The following is a 23,883-nucleotide window of genomic DNA, read 5'->3' as shown; positions in this document are numbered from 1 at the left end:
ATAAACAAATTTGGTATGTATAAAACACTGTCCTTCTGCAATATGAAAAAAAAAATATTTTTACGATTAAAAAAATTATATATATATATATTTTTTTTTTTAATTCAAAATGGTGGCAGTTCACTGTGCAGTGATGAAGCGTTTCCCTCATAACTCAAAAACTTGTTAACTTTTCCAAGTTCTCACTATTTTAATTTTATTGCTGAAACTCATGTTTACAATATCATACTCTTTCAATACTCGTACATTCCTTAATAAATAATATATATATTTTTTTTTTATTTTGAGTTAGAAGAAAATACTGACATTTGACCATTTTTAAATTAATTTATTTTTTACCAGACAATCTACCAAAGGTAGAGATGTGATCTTGCATCATATTGTAGATGTGACATGCATAAATACACACAAAAAACTTCATCACAGAATGTTGGATAGTTTTTGAGTTATGTGGAAACGCTTCATCACTGCACAATGATCTGAATTAAAAAAAAAACAATGTAAATAATTTTTTAAATCGTAAAAATATGTTTTTATATAGCAGAAGGACATTGTTTTACACACACTAATTTTCATTATTGTAAAAGATACAGTAATGGAGGAAAAAAATCTTGAATATTTTCAAAATTTTACTGCTGTAAGCTATACCTAACCCCTTAAACACAGAACCTCTTTCTACAAATGTTCGATACCACAACATTATGGAATAATAATAATAATAATAATAATAATAATAATAATAATAATAATGATTTATTTAACCTGGCAGAGTTAAGGCCATATGGCCTTCTTTGACACTCAACCAGGAGTAAAACTGCGTTACAAAAAACACTACAAATTTACAAAGTACACTACAATTTTACACACAAAAATAAATAAGATAATAATAATAATAAAATGTAACGACAAGTAAGTAGAAATCAGACATAACATATATATGTATGTATTTATTCACACTGCAATGGGTATATATCCGGTGGCAGTGTTAACTAATTACATTCAGTAATGACAGTAATAAACTTATTAATTAAAAATACAATTAATAATAATACTAATAATTAATACTAACAATAATAAATAATAATAATATTTATTTATTATTTGAATATACATTTTCTTGAACCCTGTTTTACCCGAAAGTACATTAGGGTTAGAGTTATAGCCTGAGTTTATATTATTATAATGAGAATTCATTTGACGTGGGTAACCCAGTCTTGCTACTTAAAATTAACACATATCTGCTACAATAATTTGAATTATTTACAGGTTCTTAATAATAACAACAACAGGGAATATCCTAAATTAAATGAAACGATCACTTAAAATAACATTTGAAATAAATATAACATACAGAAAGAAAGAAAACAAGCAGGTCAAAATAAATGAGACATACAAAGTATAAAAAAGCAAGACAATTATTGATAATAATAATAATAATAATAATAATGATAATAATAATAATGATAAAAAATAAGAATAGTAATAATAATGATAACAATAATAATAATAATAGTAATAATAATAATAATAATAATAATAATAATAATAATAATAATAATAATAATAATGGTAGTAATAAAATAGTGCAGTACAAAACATACAATGAATACAATATTTTTAAGTACACACAGTAAGGAAAATTATGATTATATATAGCTCAACTCATCACATTATAGATATACCATTATCGGAAAATATGAAAACAAAAATATCACTAGAACATAAAAAAAATCGTATTTAGGTACATTACGCACACCATACTCACGTCGAAATTACCTCTGAACTCTATTAACAGTCTCAAATCTAGCATACCAAAGAACACATTGTGCCCGCTGTTGATTTGTAGTAGCCATTTAATTATCTACGATTTTCATTTGTCCTTTCAGACTATGTATTGTTGATTGTCATATATGGAAACTCCCATCATAGCTTTATAATAATAAACTAATATTATCCATACCCAAACGGATCAGAATGTATTATTAAATGTACTGTATTATAAGTTTGTACGGCGCCATTCTTTGGAGCAGCCGGCCTTCCGATTGCTTTCAAGATAGAAAGATATCGATACAAGAACCAATACATGGCAGTTGAGATGATGATACAGCTACAGATATTGGAAGACAAGGGCATGGAGAAATGGATGGGGTGAGAATTATGGAGCAAGATCGCTACAAATTATTCCTAGTTAGGTGTCAATATTACAGTCCACGTAACGAGCGTGAACACCACGCAGTCCGCTGATTACAAGGTGGCGGCAGTTGCAGAGATCCAGACGTTTCTACGTCTATTTCTAGCCGTGTAATTACCTTGAACATAACTTTAGCTCCTACTTGAGAGCTTGTTATTAACTGAAATAATTTAGCATTCACACTTCTCAAATCTTTAATAACAGTTGGAGGTAGCATGGGAACACGACGTTGTGAATTTTATAATGATAGGGCTCAGTGCTGGGTGCAAAAAGTCTCTTCAGTACAAAACACATCCCACCCAAATTCTTTATGGTATGAAGTTCGATTCCCGACGACGGCAGAACTCACATTTTTTTTACTTAATAATGCTTTCAAATATGATTACTTTAACCCAGCGATGGGGAAGAGCCTCTCTCAGAGAGCATAGCCTTAGTTGCTGTTGTATTTAGATACTCATTCTCAATGCTCTGTTTACACAACGAGTTCCCCATCCCTGTTTTAACCTTTCTGGACTCACAACATACCTTAGACGGTTTGGTCCTGAAATTTGACCAAACTTCATAAAGAAATGCTTTTAAAAAGATATGTAAAAAATCTTTGAACTTTATTTTACTAGGAAACCATAACTTTGGTTGTGAAACTTGGACTCTCACTTTGAGAGAGGAACAGAGATTAAGGGTGTTTGAGAATAAGATTCTTGGGAAAATATTTGGGGCTAAAAGGGATGAAGTTACAGTTACATAACACAGAGCTGCACGCATTGTATACTTCACCTGACATAATTAGGACCATAAAATCCAGACGTTTGAGATGGGCAGGACATGTAGCACGTATGGGCGAATCCAGAAATGCATATAGAGTGTTAGTTGGGAGGCCGGAGGGCAAAAGACCTTTGGGGAGGCCGAGACGTAGATGGGAAGATAATATTAAAATGGATTTGAGGGAGGTAGGATATGATGGTAGAGACTGGATTAATCTTGCTCAGGATAGGGACCGATGGGGCTTATGTGAGGGCGACAATGAACCTTCGGGTTCCTTAAAAGCCAGCAAGTAAGTGAGTAAGTAAGTAAGTAAGTAAACCATAACTTTTTAGAATTTTCGCTGTTTCCATATACCTCGGCGGCCGTATTTTAGTGGCAGTAAGCTGAGATGTAAATAATCGCACCCCACTAGCATACCCACAGTTGTCATTTTGTTTCAACATTTTGCAGTATAAAAATGCTCCAGTGTCCACAAATTTTGATTCAAACGAAATTTTTTTTTGCTATATGTCAGGAAAGTTATCAGAAAACTTTTAATATATACTTTTTGATACCTTGAGACTTATTTATTTATTTACTTATTTAATCTGACAGGATTAAGGCCATAAGGCCTTCTCTTCCATCCTACTAGATAGCACGTAGAAATGCAAAAAATACAAACAGTGAGATTTATATGTTTATATTTTTACTATGTATCAGGAATAACTAATAAGAAAAAATTTAAGAAATATTTTTTTGATATCTTCAGATTTGTATATTATTTATTTATTTATTTATTTACTTAATCTGACACGATTAAGACCACAAGACTTTCTCTTCCATCCTACCAGATAACATATACAAATAAAAAAATACAGTGAGATTTAAGCCTATATATTTTTTAATATTCAAATATGAAAGAATTAAAAATAATTTACATATAAAATGAGCAAACTTTTGTGTTTGTCTAAAACATTCTCCATAAAACGAACACAAATAGTAATATATATATATATATATATATATATATATATATTATAGGAGTCACCTTACTAATATATATATATATATATATTAGTAAGGTGACTCCTATAATAATTTGAATGTTCAAAACCAAATTTGTGACTGTTGGAGCATTTTTAATTCCCTACTGTTAAAAATACTAAGATCTAAATAACGTGGGTAATAATTATGGTAGAAAGGTATAATATAGTAATTAATATATTAATGTAATTACTAGTCTCTCGTAAAATTTTCAGGTAGATGGATTAAAATTTGTAAGATGTTTCTTATTTCAGGCCTTAGTGTCCTTAATGTAGCTACAAATTACGACTGGAACCTGATGCCCTCCAACGTGCACTGGAGAACAATAACGACGAAACTTACAGTAACTGCTGGCGATAACGATCGAGATTACCGGTGGCAATGATGGCGGTGGCCGCCCCTTTAACAGCTGTTCGTATCGATTGTCATTTTATGATGATGGTTGCCTAGTAACCACAGAAGAACAAAACAAAGAGCACAGAATAATTAAAATAATATTGCTGTAGCTGTACTCCTTGATCAAAGTATAGTGTGGTAATCGATCAGGCCCAGTTGTACTATCGATACTTAGCGGGGCACACTAGCTCATACTACTCCGGTAGCGTCCCGCAGCCGACTCTACATCGGAGCAAGCCCGAAATATGGGAAAGAAAGGAAGTTTAATTATGATGGCGAATTGAACCCGAGGTCCAACGCCAAAGTCACCAATTCTGCTTCGATTGATTTAGGGAAAACCTCGGAAAAACCCCAACCAGGTAATTTGTCCCAATCAGTATTTGAACCCAGGCCCGCTCGTTCCGCGGTCAGACGTGCTAATCGTTATTCCACAGTGGTGGGCGTGGATATCACTTAGGAATTAAGTTTTATCATGATGGTAATGTTTGGTTATAAATTGGCAGAGGAGTTCATATCGCCAAGACATTTCGGCAACTTGTTTGACTCGCGAGTAAAACGGGCCTGTATGCGTGACTTTGTCAGGGGTTAAGCTTTATACACTGCAATTCACATGTTTTCACAACTGTAAATTGCATTGCATAAAGCGATGACCTCTCCGATTCTCCTCCTCCACTCTTGTTTATTTCCTGCAGCTGCCTTTCAGTTCTAATAGAGATCAGGTTGGCAGAATCAGTCCAGATCATCTCTTCCTATATATTACATGGACTGCCAAAACGTCTTTTCATTCAAAATGCCCTTCGAGTACTTCTTCCAGTCTTAAAAGGTGTCCAGCTCTTTATAGTATTCTGATACGGAACTATTAAGCTGGTAGTGCTACGTCATTATAAAGAGTGTAGGCCTATATATGCTTGTATATAATCCTCCACATTCCATTAGCGAAAATATGTTTTTGGGGTTTCGTGACACTTAAATTTTTACGGCCTTACTAATAAAAACTCTTATGCAGACGTTTAACTCACTTATACAGTGAATAACTTGGTTATAAGTCATGTGTAAATTCCTGACTAAATCACTATATACGTCCAGTGGTTAGAAATTGTGCACCACCAACTCTCCTAGTCCCAAAGTAGAAATTTTTATACGAAAATCTCTGACATCGCTGGGAATCGAACCCGCACCAGCTAGACTAGAGACAGTCACGCTACCATAGAGCTAACTCAGCGGACTCATTGATGCAGTAATAACTATAATATTTACCGTAACAACAAATAAACTCTCCAGTAAATCCTGAATTGTCCACCGTTGTGGCTGACGGGTTGGAGAGTCTAACTCCGAACCCAGCGGTCCTGGGTTCGCTTCTCGGCCAGGACAAGTTGCTGGGTGAGGTTTTTTTCGGGTTTTTTCCCTCACTCCTATGGATGAATATCACGTAACTTTATCAGGCGATTGTAACCCCCACTCATTTTCGCCACTTCCTTCCCTCCCTCATCATCCTTTCCTCATCATTCCGTTTCAGGTTTTTCAGATCACCCTAATGGCGGCCTTCCGAAGCTGCTGACTCTCTCGACCGGCCTCCGTGAAATGTAGTTCAGCGATGATGAATGGCTTCTGCAATGACACCCGAGGCGGACCTACTCGGGAGAGGAGTTTCGCCTCGGACCGACAGGGGGGCCTTGGGGGAATTTGCCGAAGCAGGAATGGTATATGGATTCTGTCGGCTGTAGGGACCGGTCGTTAAGGAAGTCATATGGTTAGGGCGGTGAGCGTAGGGGATCTGTGGTATGCAACTCATTCCATATCAAGGATTAGCGCAATATATTCTAATAGGTCGCAGTGCTAGGCCATCCGTGCCCCCCTCAGTTAAATTCCATTTCATTCCAAATCCAAATAATAAAAATCCTTTCAAACAATTTAAAGGGAGAAACACGGTTGACGTATTGACATTGGTGGGTTATAATTCACAATTATCCATAAAATAGGAGCAGAAATCCAAGGGGAAACTATAGCATCCTATTATATTGCAAACAGATTGCAGCTATTAGTCCCTATTTACATTTGCTTAATGTCGTTCGACTTATAGCGGGGGCGCATGCGCAGTACGGATTTCTTTCCTTCCCTTTCGACATCTGCTGGGTAGAAGCTGTTTCTATTTCTGTGCGACATTTCCGTAGGTGGGTCAGCCGAATTCACGCAACAGGACCCGAACATGTTTCGGAAAAGCAGCAGCAGACAACTTTTAATCAGCTGTTTCTCTCTTTCCGCGAGCTTTGTAGCATCATGTCAGAGTGGAACAAAAACCAAGTAATGAAATCAATCAAGCTTTACGAGGAACTTCCATACTTTTATGACATCAGAAATAAGGACTATCACAATAGGATTCGGAGGGAAAATGCACTGAAGTTTATTTGTAAAAATTTGGAGTCAGTTCGTCCCAATACTATTCCCTCCGACATCAAAACAAAAATAAAGAACATCAGGAGTCAATATGCGAGAAAAAATTAAAGTTTCAATTCATTTTAATACAATAAATGTCTATTGGAGAATTTTGTTCCAGTTTGAAATCTTTACTGAGAACATGGAATAAACCTTTCTCCTGCCTTCTCGACATCCATTTTCTTTCCCAGTCTCACTTTGTTTTTTTTTTTTATTTGCTTCTCATTAGTGCAAGCTAACAGAACACTTGAAGCTGCAGAAGCTAAAACAGCTACTTTTTTATTGTTCAAATCCATTCTGTTCATTTAAAAGTCTCACCACATCACTCACACGTTGCTCGAGCTCAACAACTAGCCTCGAGTAGCAGGCATGGATAAATATATAATATACAGGGTGTTTCAAAAATACGGGGCATAATTTCAGGTATGTATTTCCCACATGTAGACAATCAAAATAGTTCATTACAACATGTGTTTGGCAATGCCTCATTTCCGAGTTATGGCCTTCACAACATTGAAATTCACCGGAACGTTTTTCTTTCTGCAGGTCGTTGTCATTACGGAAGATGTTCAAAATGTCCACCTCGTGCTTGAACATAGACCTCACATCGATGTCTCATTGACCTGCGAACACGATCCCAAACTCCAGGAGTATTGCGTATGTCCTCAGAACATTCCCCAATTCGATTCCGAAGGGATTCCAAATCAGGCACCGGAGACGAATAAACCAATGATTTTAAATGGCCCCACAAGTAGAAATCGAGAGGGTTCAGATCAGGTGAGCGTGGAGGCCAAGCAATTGGGCCACCTCTACCTATCCATCGATCAGGAAACCTTCGATCCAAGTACCAAGTACAACACTGAATGTAACCTTCGCCTCGGAATGAACTGTCAGAGTGCCCTCTTAATGTCTCCTTTGACGGCAACGACCTGAGGAAAGAAAAACGTTCCGGTGAATTTCAATGTTGTGAAGGCCATAACTCGGAAATAAAGGATTTCCGGACACATGTTGTAATGAACTATTTTGATTGTCTACATGTGGGAAATACATACCTGAAATATGCCCCGTATTTTTTAAACACCCTGTATATAATATATTCATCCATGTAGCAGGCGAGAAATCTGCCAAGAGTGAATGGTGATACTACATTTAGCCGACAGAAAGCGCTTGATATAGGACGTTGCTCGACAACTTGCGTCGACTTGTGGACGAAAAATCTTCCAAGTGTAAACGGTGATGCTACACATATAGTCGACAGAAAGCGCTTGATGTTGCGCGACAAATAGCAAGTGTAAATAGGGACTTAGAGTTCCTAAAGCGAAATGTGCAAGGAAAATCTGTGCAGTTGGTGCTAGTGCTAGTGTGGTGTTTGGGCACTCACCCTTGGCGTAGATCTGCAAGGAAATCACGGCCTTGGCCTCGCCATGGCAGTTGCGCGCGATGACGGAATAGGCGCCCGTGTAGTCGAGCTTGGCGCGGGGGATCTCCAGGCGGTACTGCGGGCCGTCGCCCACGCGGCGGAAGTGCGGCGCGTCCCGGTAATAGTCGGGCTGAAACAAACATTGTACGTTAATACAATACTGGTGGGCAGGGGGAAGTAATAAAGACAGAAAAGAAAGGGAAAAGAAGGGATAAAAAGGGATAGGAAGGTATAAAATGAAGAAATTTGAAAATAAAGGCATGAAATATAAAATGAAGTAAACAAGAGAAAAGACATAAAGAATAGAGGGATAGAAAGATAGATTAGAAGAAAAAACGCTGGAAATAAAGGGAAGACATAATATTACAAAGAAAGAAGAAAAAGGAAATAAGGAAAAGTAGGAAAAGTATTAAATACATAATATTCGTCGGTTTACAAGCAAAACACATTAAGTCAAAAATCTTACTTCTGAGAAAAGGGCGTTTATAATCTATACTAATAATAAATCTGTAGCCGAAATTTTTCTGGTAATTTTCGATTTTCCAAAAATAATTGGTCCTAATATATATATATAATTAACCACCCTGAAACCGAAAATCGCCTTTTTGACATTTTTGTTTGTACCTATGTGTGTCTGTCTGTCTGTATGTTTGTTACCTTTTCACGCGATAATGGCTGAACCGATTTATATGAAAAGTGGGATATAAATTAAGTTCGTTGTAACTTGGATTTTAGGCTATATGACATTCAAAATACGTTATTTAAAAGGGGGGTTATACGGGGGCCTGAATTAAATAAATCGAAATGTCTCGTTTATTACTGATTTTTGTGACATATGTTACATAACAAAAGTTTCTTTAAAACTTATTTCCGACAAGTTTTATTCTTTGCAAAATTTTGATAGGACTGATATTTAATGAGATAAATGAGTTTTAAAATTGAAATAACGCCATCTAAGACGGTGCAATGAATTAAGAAAAAATAACTTCGTCTATAAGGGGCCTTGGACAGCAACAATCGAAAGCTATGAAATATAGCCTACAGAGAATGTTTCTGTGTTTATCTGAAGTAATATCGAATGCTATTTAACCGATTTGTATAATTAATTATTATTTCACCATTGGAAAGTGTAGTTTCTCTAGATGGACATAATGCTATAATGTTATTACAGTAACTTCTGAGTCCTCTCCGGACCAAAATGATCGCATTTTAATTATTTAAATACAATTTAAATTAAGTAACACATTAAACGATTTAACCTTCTATCAAACACGAATGTTCCCTGGATCAAACGTCCTATTTTAATTATGTAATTACTTTATATTTATTTCTAACAGGTGGAGCGGAGCGCACGGTTACGGCTAGTGTACATAATATATGTGCAGAAACTTAGAATTAGAAAATTGAATACACATAAAGATAAACTACTTAATAAAGATAATATTTTTAGGATTTAGTTTTGTTAAGAGCTTTCAAAACGTCTTTTTCTCAAGAGGTAATTTTTTTTTTTACTTAATGTGTTTTTTTAAGTCATGTTGAGGTTAAAGTTCAGATAAGTTGAATAATATATGATAAGAAGAATTATTATATTACAATTTCAGTCAACAACGTATCAGATTGGTATAAAAACAAGTTTTGTTACAACGATCACATTATAATTCTTGGTAGTATCCATGAATATTTTCGAATTTACAAGAAATCATCATCAGGTGGAAGCAATATATTAGACAAGTTGAACACAAGTGAAACGCAAAATAAAAAATGCATACATAATGAATAAAACAGTATAGGAAACACTATCATATGTCAAAACATTAAAACAACTTGTAAAAATTCAATGATGACACGTATTCAAGAAGTGATGCATATGCATATATATCCTTTGGATTGTTAATAATTACTAGAATGTAATGTAAAATATGTGTATGTTAAGAGTTAAAATTTAATGATGCCACATTTTATGGTAGTTGAGATCTGAAGTCCTATGGACTATTTTGTCACTCGAGGTAATTAAGACATGATGTTGAAGATGGTGCGGAGTTAGATACTGAAGTCAACTCATCGACATGTTACATGGCTTGTGACTTCAGCATCTAACTCTGTTCCATCTTCAACATCATGTGTTAATCACCTCTTCGGCTGGAGTGACAAAATATTCCATAGAACTTCAACTACCATAAAATATGGCATCATTAAATTTTAACTCTTGACATACACATATTAAATATTACGTTTATATTCTAGTAATTATTAACAATCCAAAGGATATACATGGATATGCATCGCTTCTTGAATACATGTCATCATTGAATTTTTATAAATTGTTTTAATGTTTTGACATATGATAGTGTTTTCTATACTGTTGTATTCATTATGTATGCATTTTATATTTTGTGTTTCACTTGTGTTCAACTTGTATAATATATTTCTTCCACCTGATGATGATTTCTTGTAAAATCGAAAATATTCGTAGATACTACCAATAATTATAATGTGATCGTTGTAACAAAACTTGTTTTTGTAAGAATCTGATAAGTTGTTGACTGAAATGGTAATATAATAATTCTTCTTATCATTAATGTGTTTTGTTTGTAAGCCGACGAATCGACAAGAAAGAAACAAAAACTAGGCCAACTTTTCAGAAGTTTCAACACTGCAAGCATAAATTAATAATAATAATAATAATAATAATAATAATAATAATAATAATAATAATAATAATAATACATTAAAAATGTACTATTAAGGGAAGACTCCACTGAAAATCATGAACATTTTTCCAAATTTTTTTTAGTTATTTCACTTATTCAGAATTTATATTTTCATACCCCAAATGGATTCAGCTCAATTCTGATTACAAATAGTCGTATGTTTACACTTTTTAAATTAAGGCTGGAAGGGGGCGTGGAATTTAAAGAGCTGTCAAAATTGTTTTTCATCGAAGAATTCTTTTTTAAAATATCTGATTACAAATCTAGTAACTTTTTGTTGGCTCCCTGAAGTTATTAGATGAATGTAGCGGAGGAGAAAATTAATTTACATAAATATTCATTTTATTTTTAAATCTATTTTTCTGTGTTCATTTTTGTTGATTCAACACCAACTTTCTTATGCCAAATATTAATCAATCTGGATGAAATTTTTACTGCAAGTATTTATGAGGTAGCTGCATGTTTCTATGCATTTATTTTGTGAGAAATGCTGCTAGTTTATTTTATTAATATTTTTCTTAATGCTGCTAGTTTATTTTATTAATAAGAAAAATATTAATAAAATAAACTAGCAGCACTTCTCACAAAATAAATGCATAGAAACATGCAGCTACATCATAAATACTTGCAGTAAAAATTTCATCCAGATTGATTAATATTTGGCATAAGAAAGTTGGTGTTGAATGAACAAAAATGAACACAGAAAAATAGATTTGAAAATAAAATGAATATTTATGTAAATTAATATTCTCCTCCGCTACATCCATCTAGTAACTTCAGGGAGCCAACAAAAAGTTACTAGATTTGTAATCAGAAATTTTAAAAAAGAATTCTTCGATGAAAAACAATTTTGACAGCTCTTTAAATTCCACGCCCCCTTCCAGCCTTAATTTAAAAAGTGTAAACATACGAGTATTTGTAATCAGAATTGAGCTGAATCCATTTGGGTTATGAAAATATAAATTCTGAATAAGTGAAAAAGATAAAAAAATTTGGAAAAATTTGCATGATTTTCAGTGGAGTCTTCCCTTAATAGGGCAATTAAAAAAAAGTGTTTCTGAGCCATATACAATTATCAATGAACTAGTACAATGTTTGGAGACGGAACGGCCCAAAAGTGTCTCATTCTTTGGAGTTGATGATGATGATGATGATAATGATGATGATGATGATGATGATGATGACTATATATAAGTACATGAGCATATTCCATAAATGCATAAATGTTGTTATTGTTATTTATCTATCTGTATGCGAATAATGCCAAATTTGTACTAATTATTTCTTAAAAAAACTTATTGCAACTCCCCCTCCCTGGATTATAATAAACTCTTCAAAGTAAGTTATATATTACTGTCATTTTGTTGGATGACGTAAGCATGTCCATGGCAATCAAATCTGAACTTCTGTTTCACGAAATTCTTTCATTTTTCTATTAGTGTAGGTTTTGACGTTACATTTAAAAATGGCATGAGGAATGTATAAATAAATCAAAATATAGCACACAATGAAAGAACTAAAATGAAAAGGAAAACCATAAATGAGACAGAAAATCCTTGTACATGAAATTTTACAACTGTTTCGACGTAATTGTGAGCTAAATCTGAAACACAAATATGAGCTGCTACAAATAAAGTTCTACTTAGACAAATTAAACGAAATGACACAATTCAGAGAATTTAGTATGGCATATATAAATTAAAATAATTTGCATAGACCTAATATAGACTATAACCAGTTTGCCAGCGTTTCTTCTTTTTCAAGAAATTGCGTCATTGAAGCATGATTATTTTCTAGAACCTCGATAATGAAGTTTTAGTGCCAGGTAATGGATTCGATGCCTAGTCCCAGCTGTGCTGCCGACTCATTATGCGCTACCGATATGGATTTTATTGCTCGAATAATTATACAAAGCTCTTATGCCTCCAATAACCATTTGGTAGCATATAAAGTTTCCTAACACTTGATCAACAGGTTTAATGTCGAGCGACTTGAAAGCAAAAGCAGATATAATTGTTAGAAATGAGTGTATGCTTGATTAATTGAGTAAACAGTAATGGAGGTAAATGAGGCGTGCGTCATTGAGGATCTAACGACCAAATGATTATGTAAATATTGAATGCAAGAGAGAATACGCCAATAGCAAACAGAAATACAGCGCTGAACGATTTTAATTCATTTGTCTCCCAATGAGAAACACAAGTCATCCAGACATTAATGAAAATAACTGACAGAACCATTACAAGAGTCTACATAAGTTAAATTACCTAATAATTGTGATCTCCAAGTTTAGTCCTTCTAAATGTACTAATTTGAGTCTATAAACGCTGCAATTTAACAATTTCTACGAATTAGTACCTCGATTGCACTGGAAAACAATTAAATTTGAATCTGACGAAAATATTTTGTTCTAATGTATCACATCACATTATATTGTACATTTTTATTGTATTCAGGACCCTTGTGGTCACTCAAATTCTTTGAGCTGATGTCTTTAATGAATAAAAGTAAAATTTATGCCCTAAATTTTGAAAGTGATATCCGTTTTGCGATAGAATTTAAAGTGCTGCAATCTGGTAGGATGGAAGAGAAGGCCTTATGGCCTTAATCCTGTCAGATTAATAAATAAATAAATAAATAAATAAATAAATAAATAAATAAATAAATAAATAAATAAATAAATAAATAAATAAATAAATAAATAAGTAAATAAGTAAATAAATAAATAAATAAATAAATAAATAAATAAATAAATAAATAAAATCGATTGCACATGTGTTCTCGGTACAGAGAGCCACATGTAGGCCTACCTATTGCACATTACAGATAGCCTAGAACGGATTTTTTTTGTTATTAGCAATAAATACAAAAAATTAGACAACCAAAAAGTATGCGCAAGTTTTATCATAAATGTGATTGAATTATGGCAGTAAATTTGTTAAGAATTTTTGTTAAAATTGACTATTTCTGCGACAAAACGCAAAAAAGGACAATTTTAAAAATAATTTTAAAGAAGTATAATAGTGTATTAATGTTTTGAAGATGTTAGCTACCAAAGGATAGGGAAACAAATTGAACTATATTTCTGTAATTATCTTTTATTATTATTATTATTATTATTATTATTATTATTATTATTATTACTGGAGAAAAATGGGAGTATAAGGGTACAGTACATCAGTTATTCATAGATTTCAAATTTCATATTAAATATGAACTTCTTTCAAAATCCACTGGCTACCTCAACGCAGTAAATAATATTATTAATTTATTACAGTAGAAAATAATTAAAATATGTCTTCATAAACCTATTGATTTTCCATTTAAAAATTATTTTTATACTTTAATGTTATTAAAATAAGACATTTATTATTTTATATTAATAAAATTCATACATAAAAATATAAATAATTTTGAATTGTGTTCTCATAGTTATAAAACAAACGATATGAATTCTTTAAGATTGTTTGAACCAAAATACAATACTGCTACATTATTTAATCATAGTAGTAATTTAGGCCTAAGAATATATAACAAAGGTATATTTAAATATCTTAATCTTTTCAATTCTAACTGTTCTAATATTAAATTAAAGTTACGTATGGATGTCATAAATAACAAAAAATTGTAAATTTAGATTTATATATTCTTACTGTGTACAAGACATAAGACAAATTGTATTATACACTTCTTAATTTAAATTCAGGAATCCGCCCCTGAGCACGAGTTCTTCTCTTTCAGGGGTGAGCTAAAGTTGTATCTGTTTGTATTATATTTTATGTTACAATTATTAGCAAAATAAATACAAATAAAAAATATCAAAATTAAATTAAAAATACAAAACTAAATCCGCTCATCGTTTCCCCTATGTGGTTAGTGTGGCTAAGAATAGGACCGGAGTTTGATGTTTATCATTCACCTCATAGTGCAGTGGTAAAAGAAAGCAGAAACCTGTACTTTACAGATTCGTATTAGGTTCGTTCCAACAACAGTCAGGAACCGTCCGTAACCTTTACGAGCATGCGCAGTACAGAAAAAGCGTTCCAACACAATCCGAACCAGTCCTGAACCGGAAACATGTACTGCAGTCGGGCGTTCCAACAAGCTTTTGGCGGATTGAGGCATATACGGAAGAGTACGCGAGACGCGCATGCGCATAAGCTCACCAACGTCTCCTGGATACTGAAGAAAGACATGATCGACTGTTCACATCATTGAGGTTAAGATGAAAAGTGACAGTGCAGACGAATAATAAAACTAGAGATTTAATTTAAATTTTCGCCAAAAAGAAAGGGAATGGAAATTATTTGGGTATTGAAATAGTTAATTACAATTTCAACATGCAGCTTTGATTAAAGGTATAATAAATAACGTACATACATTAATAATTAAAAAAAGAACTATTTTTAGATGAGAGTCCCCCAGTACACGACATTGAATTAGCGGAATTCTTACCTTCCATATTTTTTTTGTCATCTTTTTATAGAAAATGATCAAAATTCTATTTTCTGCAATTAGAATAAGCTGCGAAACGATAATAATAATAATAAGCATCCCGTTCTTAGCAAAGATAATCACAGTTATAGCATCTCTGGATTTAGTACATAAAGATCCGCGAAAGCGTTCCAACAGCGTCCAGTCAGTTTCAATCCCATAGCAGATGCTCAATAGCGCATGCGCATAAGATGGTACAGGAACCGTACATGAACTGATCCATGAACCGCTTGTTGGAACGAACCTATCGTCAACCATACGTCTTCAGCTGATAATCTTCAACTCTGAGATTACACAGATATTGAAATCTATAGGCTGTAGCTTACTTTAAAACACCCTGTAGAACTGTAGCAGACGTTCAATTGTTTCATTAGTATGGAACATTATATACGTGCATGAAGTCCAAGTCATATTTTAAAATACGATCTTGATGAAAAGGTCATAAATTTCAGTGCCAACCATTCTAGCACACGCAAAAACTGTAAGTTGCTAAAAAGGAAAAACAAGTTTGTACAGTTTAGATATATCACGCGTTTGTAGCCGCTGCAAAGGCAGAAAAACGTCGATATCGCATTACACGAAGCGAAGTCAGTCCTCGATTGCTTCTGCGGTTGTGAGCGGCCAAACGCTGCACTTGAACCATTGTGTTCACAGCCAGCAAGAAAGGCGTGGTGGAGAAAGATCAACAACCCAGTACGAACGAACAGTGACATGTCGATGACAAGGAAGCGAACGACAGTAGTTGGAGATGTTCACAAACCTGAATGAAATCACCAACACCTGTCTGTAGTAGCGGACACACCTATGCAACTACTGGATAATGTCAGATTTTCAGACAGATAAAACTCTGCATTGCCCCCACAAGTGGCAGATTCTGAATCTGATATTAACCAAGCCGACCAAAACATGGTCTCAAGCTCATTTTCAAATTACAGTCTGATCCGTTTGGGTATGGATAATTTTAATTTATTATTACAAAGCTATTATGGTAGTAGGAAAAATTTCTTGCTGGTTATATTATGATTAAAAGATGGGAGTTTCCATATATGACAATCAACAATGCATATTCTGAAAGGACAAATGAAAATCGTAGATGATTAAAATGGCTACTACAAATCAACAGCGGGTATAATGTGTTCTTTGGTATGCTAAATTTGAGAGTGTTAAAAGACGTGAGTAAGGTGTGCGTAATGTACCTAAATACGATTCCATAATGTTGTGATATCCAACATTTGTAGAAACAGGTTCTGTGTTAAAAAAAACAAGCAGGCGGTCGCAGGCGAAACCCAGTACGAGAAAGAGCTATCTCTTGGGCTGGTCCCCAAACTCCACAGATCTAACCCCTCTGGACTTCTTCGTGTGGGGTTTTGTTAAAGACATTGTCTAGTCACAGAAAGTCAGGAACATTGATGATCTGAGAGTAAAAATTACTCAAGCTTTTCAACAAATCACCCCTCTTATGTTACAACGGACATGGGCTGAATTGCATCACCGTTAGGCCTATGAATTGTGCAGGGTACGCAATGGGGGGTCATGTTGAGCTCTGAGAAATCTCCCATCTTTCAGTGTTGTATGCACAAAGTTTCAACAAAGTTCAGTATTAAATGTTTTACGTTGCTTATATTTTACCATACCCAAACGGATCACTCTGTATAATCATTAGGACAAGGATACTCGTGACACAACATTTTTATCCTTTTGTCACCCTTCAAATAATCATAAAGTTAATCTCATCTTGAATAATTTCAAGGGAAAAATTGTTTCAGGGTCGGGTATCGAACCCGGGACCTTTGGCTGAGCGCACCAGCGCTCTACCGACTGAGTTACCCAGATTGTTACTAGTCATGAATTGCAGAAACCCCATATGTCCAGGCAATTCAATTCTTTTTTCCAGAGAATACTAAGGAAAAAATTAAAGTTCATGTATGTCAAACACTAGGCTATAACTTATTATTATGCTTTAATAAAAAAAATAGTCACTCCAAAATACCAAACGCTTTTGAAGAAAACCAGTTTTTTTTGTTTCGGCTGAAAAATTTACTAAAATGGACATGTGAAGATCCTGCAAAGTCACGATTCATTTAGGTATGTTTCAGATTTCTCTCATATGCCAAAATCATTGTAAAATCTCATGTAGAAGCATTTTGTATTTATACTCGTAGCTTTCCTTTCATTTTTAATTTTTTAGTCTGCTTTATTTTTATTTACTTATTACTAGACAGTTTATGCGGGATGACTTAAGGAAAAGTGAAGTTGTTTCGTATCAGAGTATAAGGAACGTGCCACGCCGTCCGTCTTTTGTGTACCTGGCGAGTACAGCAGCGTACAGAACGAAGGAACCCCGGTCCGTTCATAACGCAATGTGTGCAGTTGTGTTATCCTGCTCAAGTATTTAGTACGCGTTGAATAGTAATAATATAATATAATATAATATAATATAATATAATATAATATAATATAATATAATATAATATAACAGTAGCATTTGACGTCGTCTGTTTACGTTTAAAACCTGTTCAGCCAATGGCCTGAATGAAAAAAAAATGTAACATATAGTAAATGTGCACCTACATTCAACGATAAGTCATCCCGCATCCACTGTCTACTTATTACTTATTCTTGTTTCGGCACATGATGTAGGCTATATATACACAAATATGTGGGCATACATACAGCATGTAACAAACCACAATCTCAGTAGGAATTACGCCATAAATAGGTTATCTCTTTTGCATTTCTATGTTTCTCTTAGAATATTATATTTGCTCTATACTTAGCATAATGATAAAAGGAAACTTCTTCCGTTATCGCGGTTAGACCTTTACAAATTTCACAGAAAACAGGATTACAGTGACGTCACACTGCCTGGCTGGTTCTACTGGTTCTGCGTACAAACGCCGCCGCTGTGTGGAGCTGGTCTGAATGGCAATTAATGAAAAGAGAAATGTCACTACACTGAGAAGCAAGGTGCCGTCTCGTTGCGTAGGTGCGAAGGACTGGAATCGAGCGATAATTTACACGTCGTCGCGGTGGTCCACGGCTTCCCAATTGAGCAGCTGCGTGCTAGAAGGGCACGAGTCGCTTTCACATCAATATGGAGGATTTCGTTTCAATCCCCATTCTCCTACGCTGCTGCCTTAATCAATATCATAACATAATTTTAACAAAAGGAGAGAAATGTGGATGGAGAGAAGGAATTAAAAAAAAACACAAAGAAAAAGAAGGAAATTAGAATTTAAGTAAGAACAAAGAGTATTGTAAAACAAACTGCAGCCATTTTTTGAAATGATGACTGAAGACGAATACCAGTATGTCTATATTAATTTAGTGTTGTAATGAGTAGTATCAACACTGAGCGAATGAAGTAATTAGGGGATAATCTTCTTTTTGTATTTATTGTGTCTTTTTTTTCTATTTGTATTTTATTGCGTGTGTATGTTTTTTTATGTATTACCTTTATATTTATTAGTTGGATTATTTCGTGCAGTTTCAATAAGTAATTGAATTGTTTATATATATATATATATATATACTGTATATGTTTCACTGTGTTTTTCTCTCTCTCTCTTTTCATATCTTACATTTATTTTATTTTTATATTCTTGTGAAATTTGGTTTGAAGTTACATTAGTTGTACCGTATTTGCTCGCGTAATTGCGCACTTTTTAATTAACTTTGGCCACTGAAAAATTGGGGTGCGTAAAATATGCGGATTTTTCAAATAAGAGGTCCTGTTCTGAGTTTATCTCAATTAGTATATGTATAGGTAAGTATTTACGGTAGGGCTAATTTTCTATACCGGTAACTTGTCTCTACCAAGGACAAGCATTGTTAAAGTAGCGGGGCTTTGGGGTTTCTTTCTGAAGCAGGTACTTCAGTTGCTGGTGAATGACCTACGATGGACTGTAGGGAAGGAAAATCCCTACCACAATGAAAAAAATATGTACGTAATCCCTACTACACTGAAAAAAATATGTACGTAAAATGTGTGCGCAAAATACACGGAGCAAAAATAAAGTTCAAAATAATCCCTTAAAAAGTAGGGTGCGCAAAATACGCGGGGGCGCAAATTACGCGAGCAAATACGGTAATTGTGATAATTAATGATAACGGTAGTAATAATAATAACTGTTGTTTTACTATTTTATTATTAGTAGGTATTATTTTCGTTTTGAAGATTCAAACTGTGCATAGTTACACCACGAATGGCCGAACGGGCTCGTGCGAAGGATCTTCTGTACATGGGTTTGTACAATTTATTATGCATCAATAAATGCACTTATCTCATCTCATCTCTCTCTCTATTTCCAACAGGATAACGCCACTGCAACCCGTCAAAAGTCCTGGAAGACTCTTACCCTGTTAGATGGAAACTTAAAAACATATTCATTTCTTTGTAATATATCAAGCACTGATATTTTTGTAACCTAAATCTAATCTAATGTTCAATAAATAACCTTTATATGAAATGAGTCAAAATCAGGATAGGAGAAGAAATGTCAAAAGGAAGTGAAATAGGGAGAGGAGTACGACAAGGATATCCTTTATCACCTATTCAATATCTACTTGGAGGATTTAGTGAAGAACTGTTTTCAAAACATGGGAGGGGTGATCGTAGGAGGAAGAAGAATAAAGTGTGTAAGATTTGCTGATGATATGGCGTTGTTAGCAGAAGAGGAGACGATACTAAGGGAAATCTAAAATGCAATTAAGTCTGGTTTCAGACTTCCCCTTCAATATCTAAGTTGACGTGTTTTTTGTTTAAGGAGTTATGTACAGCTTACAGCAATAACATTTTTGGAAATATTCAACATTTTTTTCCTCCATTACTGTATCTTGTACAATAATGAAAGTTAGTATGTATAAAACACTGTCCTTCTGCTACATGAAAAAAAAATATTTTTACGATTTAAAAAAAATTATTTATATATATTTTGTTCAAAACTCATAATGGTAGTAGTCCACTGTGCAGTAATGAAGCGTTTCCCTCATAACTCATAAACTTGTTAACTTTTTCATGTTCTCTCTCTTTTATTTTATTGCTGGAAGTCATGTTTACAACATCATACTCTTTCAACTGCATTCCTTAATAAACAATATTTGTTTTATTTTGTGTTAGAAGAAAATACTGACATTTGACCATTTTTAATGAATTTATTTTTTATGAGACAATCTATCAAAGGTAGAGAAGTGACCTTGCATCATATTATAGATATGACATGGATAAATACACACAAAAAATTTCATCAAAGAATGTTGGATAGTTTTTGAGTTATGTGGGAAACGCTTCATCACTGCACAATGAACTGAATTTTGGAAAAAAATGTAAATAGCCTAATTTGTTTAAATCGTAAAACTATTTTTTTTTTCATATAACACAAGGACAGTGTTTTACACATACTAATTTTCATTATTGTACAAGATACAGTAATGGAGGAAAAAAATGTTGGATAATTCAAAATTTTTCTGCTGTAAGCTGTACCTAACCCCTTAAATTGAATTCAATTTAAATAATTAGTTATTTAGCCTGGGAAGTTTCGAAATGAAAGCCCTGTATATCTAACGAATTAATAATGTAATTAATGAATTACCTAACAAGCTAGAGAACTAACACGCAAGATAACTAACGAACTGAAAAAAGAATACGACAATTGACCTCGCGCCAGTCCTCACAGCGATGACTCAAGCGCGCTACCTGAATAGTGGGACTTCTTTGAGGTTACTACGACCAGTCATCGCTTACGCTCAGGATTAGACAGGATAAACACAGAATATGCTAATGAGGATTCCACGTTAAGAAAAAAGCATTACTTTTATGGGCCTTGTTTAATAAATTGTACAGGGACATCATTTTATTTTTGCTAACATTTTTAATATTAACTTGCCTCTACCTCTGGATCAACGCCGTTTGCTACCCCGTTCGATGACGACTGGAGTTCGATGATACTGGCGTAATATACAAACAAATCACTATACTAGATATAGGAGGGAAGAAAAGTAGTTCATCCATTTACGTAAACTAGGAAATATTGCGCTTTTGAGTTTGATAATTTTCATTAGGTTTTTGTTTAATCAAAATACAGTACAGTATTAACAATAAATGTTTTTACTCACGAACTGAGCTGTCCATGTGGACGTATTCATTATGCAGTGTATATTATACTGTCTACAGCACATTAGCGTACAATATAGAAAATGAAGTTAAATTGAAAAATAATCATAATATGGATATTTAAACACATTTTTTTTAAATGGTGGCCGTTCATTTCCATACAGGCTTCAGTTCTAGTGTGCATATTATCGTACTATAGACTATTGTACCTAATCCCAATTACTAGTTTCGTTCTTCGTACTAGTAACTCATGTTGAAATAATTCAAGTGATAGTTAATTACTTAACAAGGCCCTTTTATTTAAGTTATTTTAAACAGTTGTATAATATTACGTAGACGTCCAATTCCTAACAGAAATTAATGTTCTGAGAAAGGAGCTAAGACAGCCCAGCCACAAGCCGGCGAATAAAAGGGGAAACCGGGATATGATGTAGGCTATGCAAATGGACGACAGTACCTGTGCGGAAATGATGCAATATTGAAAGCTCTTTCGTCACTGGAAAACGCGAACATATTTTTGGAACGTACTGTTTACTATGACCGTAAGGGTACTATGAGTGTATATGCAGTCTTGGATCTGTGTGGAAGACGGTTGAACTTCATTAGTAAAAGAGATGGAAGTGAAGTACATTCAAAAACTCAGGTACAATAAAAATTGAAGTAAAAATAAAATGATGTCCCTGTACAAGCTATGTGGTAGGAAGGCGTTTCTATGGCAACTGGTCATTTGATGGAATAGCCCCATATGCTCAATGCTTTTTTCTTAACGTGAAATCCTCTGAAATGAACTAGAAAATAAAACAAACAGAAGGTTAAAGGTTTGGTAGAAGTTGTGCCAGCTGAAGCTAAAGGAGTTGTATTCAGAAGGTCGCGGGTCTTCTCCATATTTTTCCCCCCGTCTCGCCCTGACTTTAATGTGGCAGGAAACATTCTCAAACGCCGCAGCGCGAGCGTCACTGGATGTAGCAGACATTTTTATTGCCAAGTCTGATGGCTGGCGACTGTTACTATGTCGGAGACATCGAGGTGACTTTTCTCAGCTTGCGTATGAGAATCGCTGGATCAGGTATCTTACGCAAATTATTTATACAGGGGCATCATTTTATCTTTACTAACATTTTTAATATTAACCTGGCTATACCTTTAGATCAACGCCGTTTGCTGCCCCCCTTCCACGACTGGAGTTCGATGAAACTGGCGTAATATACAAACAAATCACTTTACTAGACATAGGAGGGAAGAAAAGTAGTTCATCCATTTACGTAAACTAGGAAATATCGCGATTTTGAGTTTGATAATTTTCATTAGGTTTTTGTTTAATCAAAATACAGTACAGTATTAACAATGCGTGTTTTTACTCACGAACTAAGCTGTCCATGTGGACGTATTCCTTATGCTATACTGTCTACAGCACATTAGCGTACAATTTAGAGAATGAACTTAAATTTAAAAATAATCATGCTATGGATATTCAAACTCATTTTTGAAAATGGATGGCCGTTCATTTCGATACAGGCTTCAGTTCTAATGTGCATATTATCGCAGTATAGACTATTGTACCTAATTCCAATTACTAGTTTCGTCCTTCGTACTAGTAACTCGTGTTGAAATAATTCTGTACCTACTCTATAAAAGAGTACCTTACGTACTGTAAATTCAATCTTCACTTCTGCCCGATCCGAAAAGATAAATTACTCAGATATACTATCTACTGTTCGTCCAAATGGTTATGTCGTAGAGTCGTAGAAAGGAAGGAAATCACATGACAGTTAATTACTTAACGAGGCCCTTTTATTTAAGTTATTTTAAACAATTCTATAATATTACGTAGACGTCCAATTCCTAACAGAAATTAATGTTTTCAGAAAAGAGCTAAGACAGCCCAGCCACTAGCTGGCGAATAAAAGCAGGTGGGGAAAACCGGGATGCGACGTAGGAAAATGGACGACAGTACCTATGCGAAAATGATTGAATATTGAAAGCTCTTTCGTCACTGGAAAACGCGAACATATTTTTGGAACGTACTGTTGAATATGACCGTAAGGTTACTATGACTGTATATGCGGTCTTGGATCTGTGTGGAGGACGGTTGAACTTCATTAGTAGAAGGGGTGGGAGTGAAGTACATTAAAAAACTCAGGTACAATAAAACTTGAAGTAAAAATAAAATGATGTCCCTGTATATCTTGGTATATGGTAAATGACCATCTATGGATGTCGAAGTAAAATTTGTCGTGTAAAAATACAATGATGGGGCAGGTTTCTTTGAGTACTGCTATTTCATGAGTCATCCTTTCATCTTTTTTTCATAATTAAAATCATCTCCTGAAGTTAATACGCA

At 34.1% G+C, this 23,883-nt stretch overlaps 1 protein-coding gene across 5 annotated transcripts in view; it reads right to left on the bottom strand.

Moving 5' to 3' along the window:
- Positions 1–23,883, bottom strand: part of LOC138702989 (titin homolog) — a 914,774-nt gene that overhangs the window by 226,095 nt on the left and 664,796 nt on the right. For all 5 annotated transcript variants that reach the window (XM_069830459.1, XM_069830463.1, XM_069830460.1 and 2 more), the window contains one exon: positions 8,187–8,355. In XM_069830459.1, coding sequence (XP_069686560.1) covers positions 8,187–8,355 — 169 coding nt within the window. The remainder of the gene's footprint in view (positions 1–8,186; positions 8,356–23,883) is intronic.

Source organism: Periplaneta americana, chromosome 7 (assembly GCF_040183065.1).
Source record: "Periplaneta americana isolate PAMFEO1 chromosome 7, P.americana_PAMFEO1_priV1, whole genome shotgun sequence".
Classification (NCBI taxonomy): domain Eukaryota; kingdom Metazoa; phylum Arthropoda; class Insecta; order Blattodea; family Blattidae; genus Periplaneta; species Periplaneta americana.
Note: the sequence above shows the minus strand (reverse complement) of the source record. Positions and strands in the feature narration are given on the sequence as shown.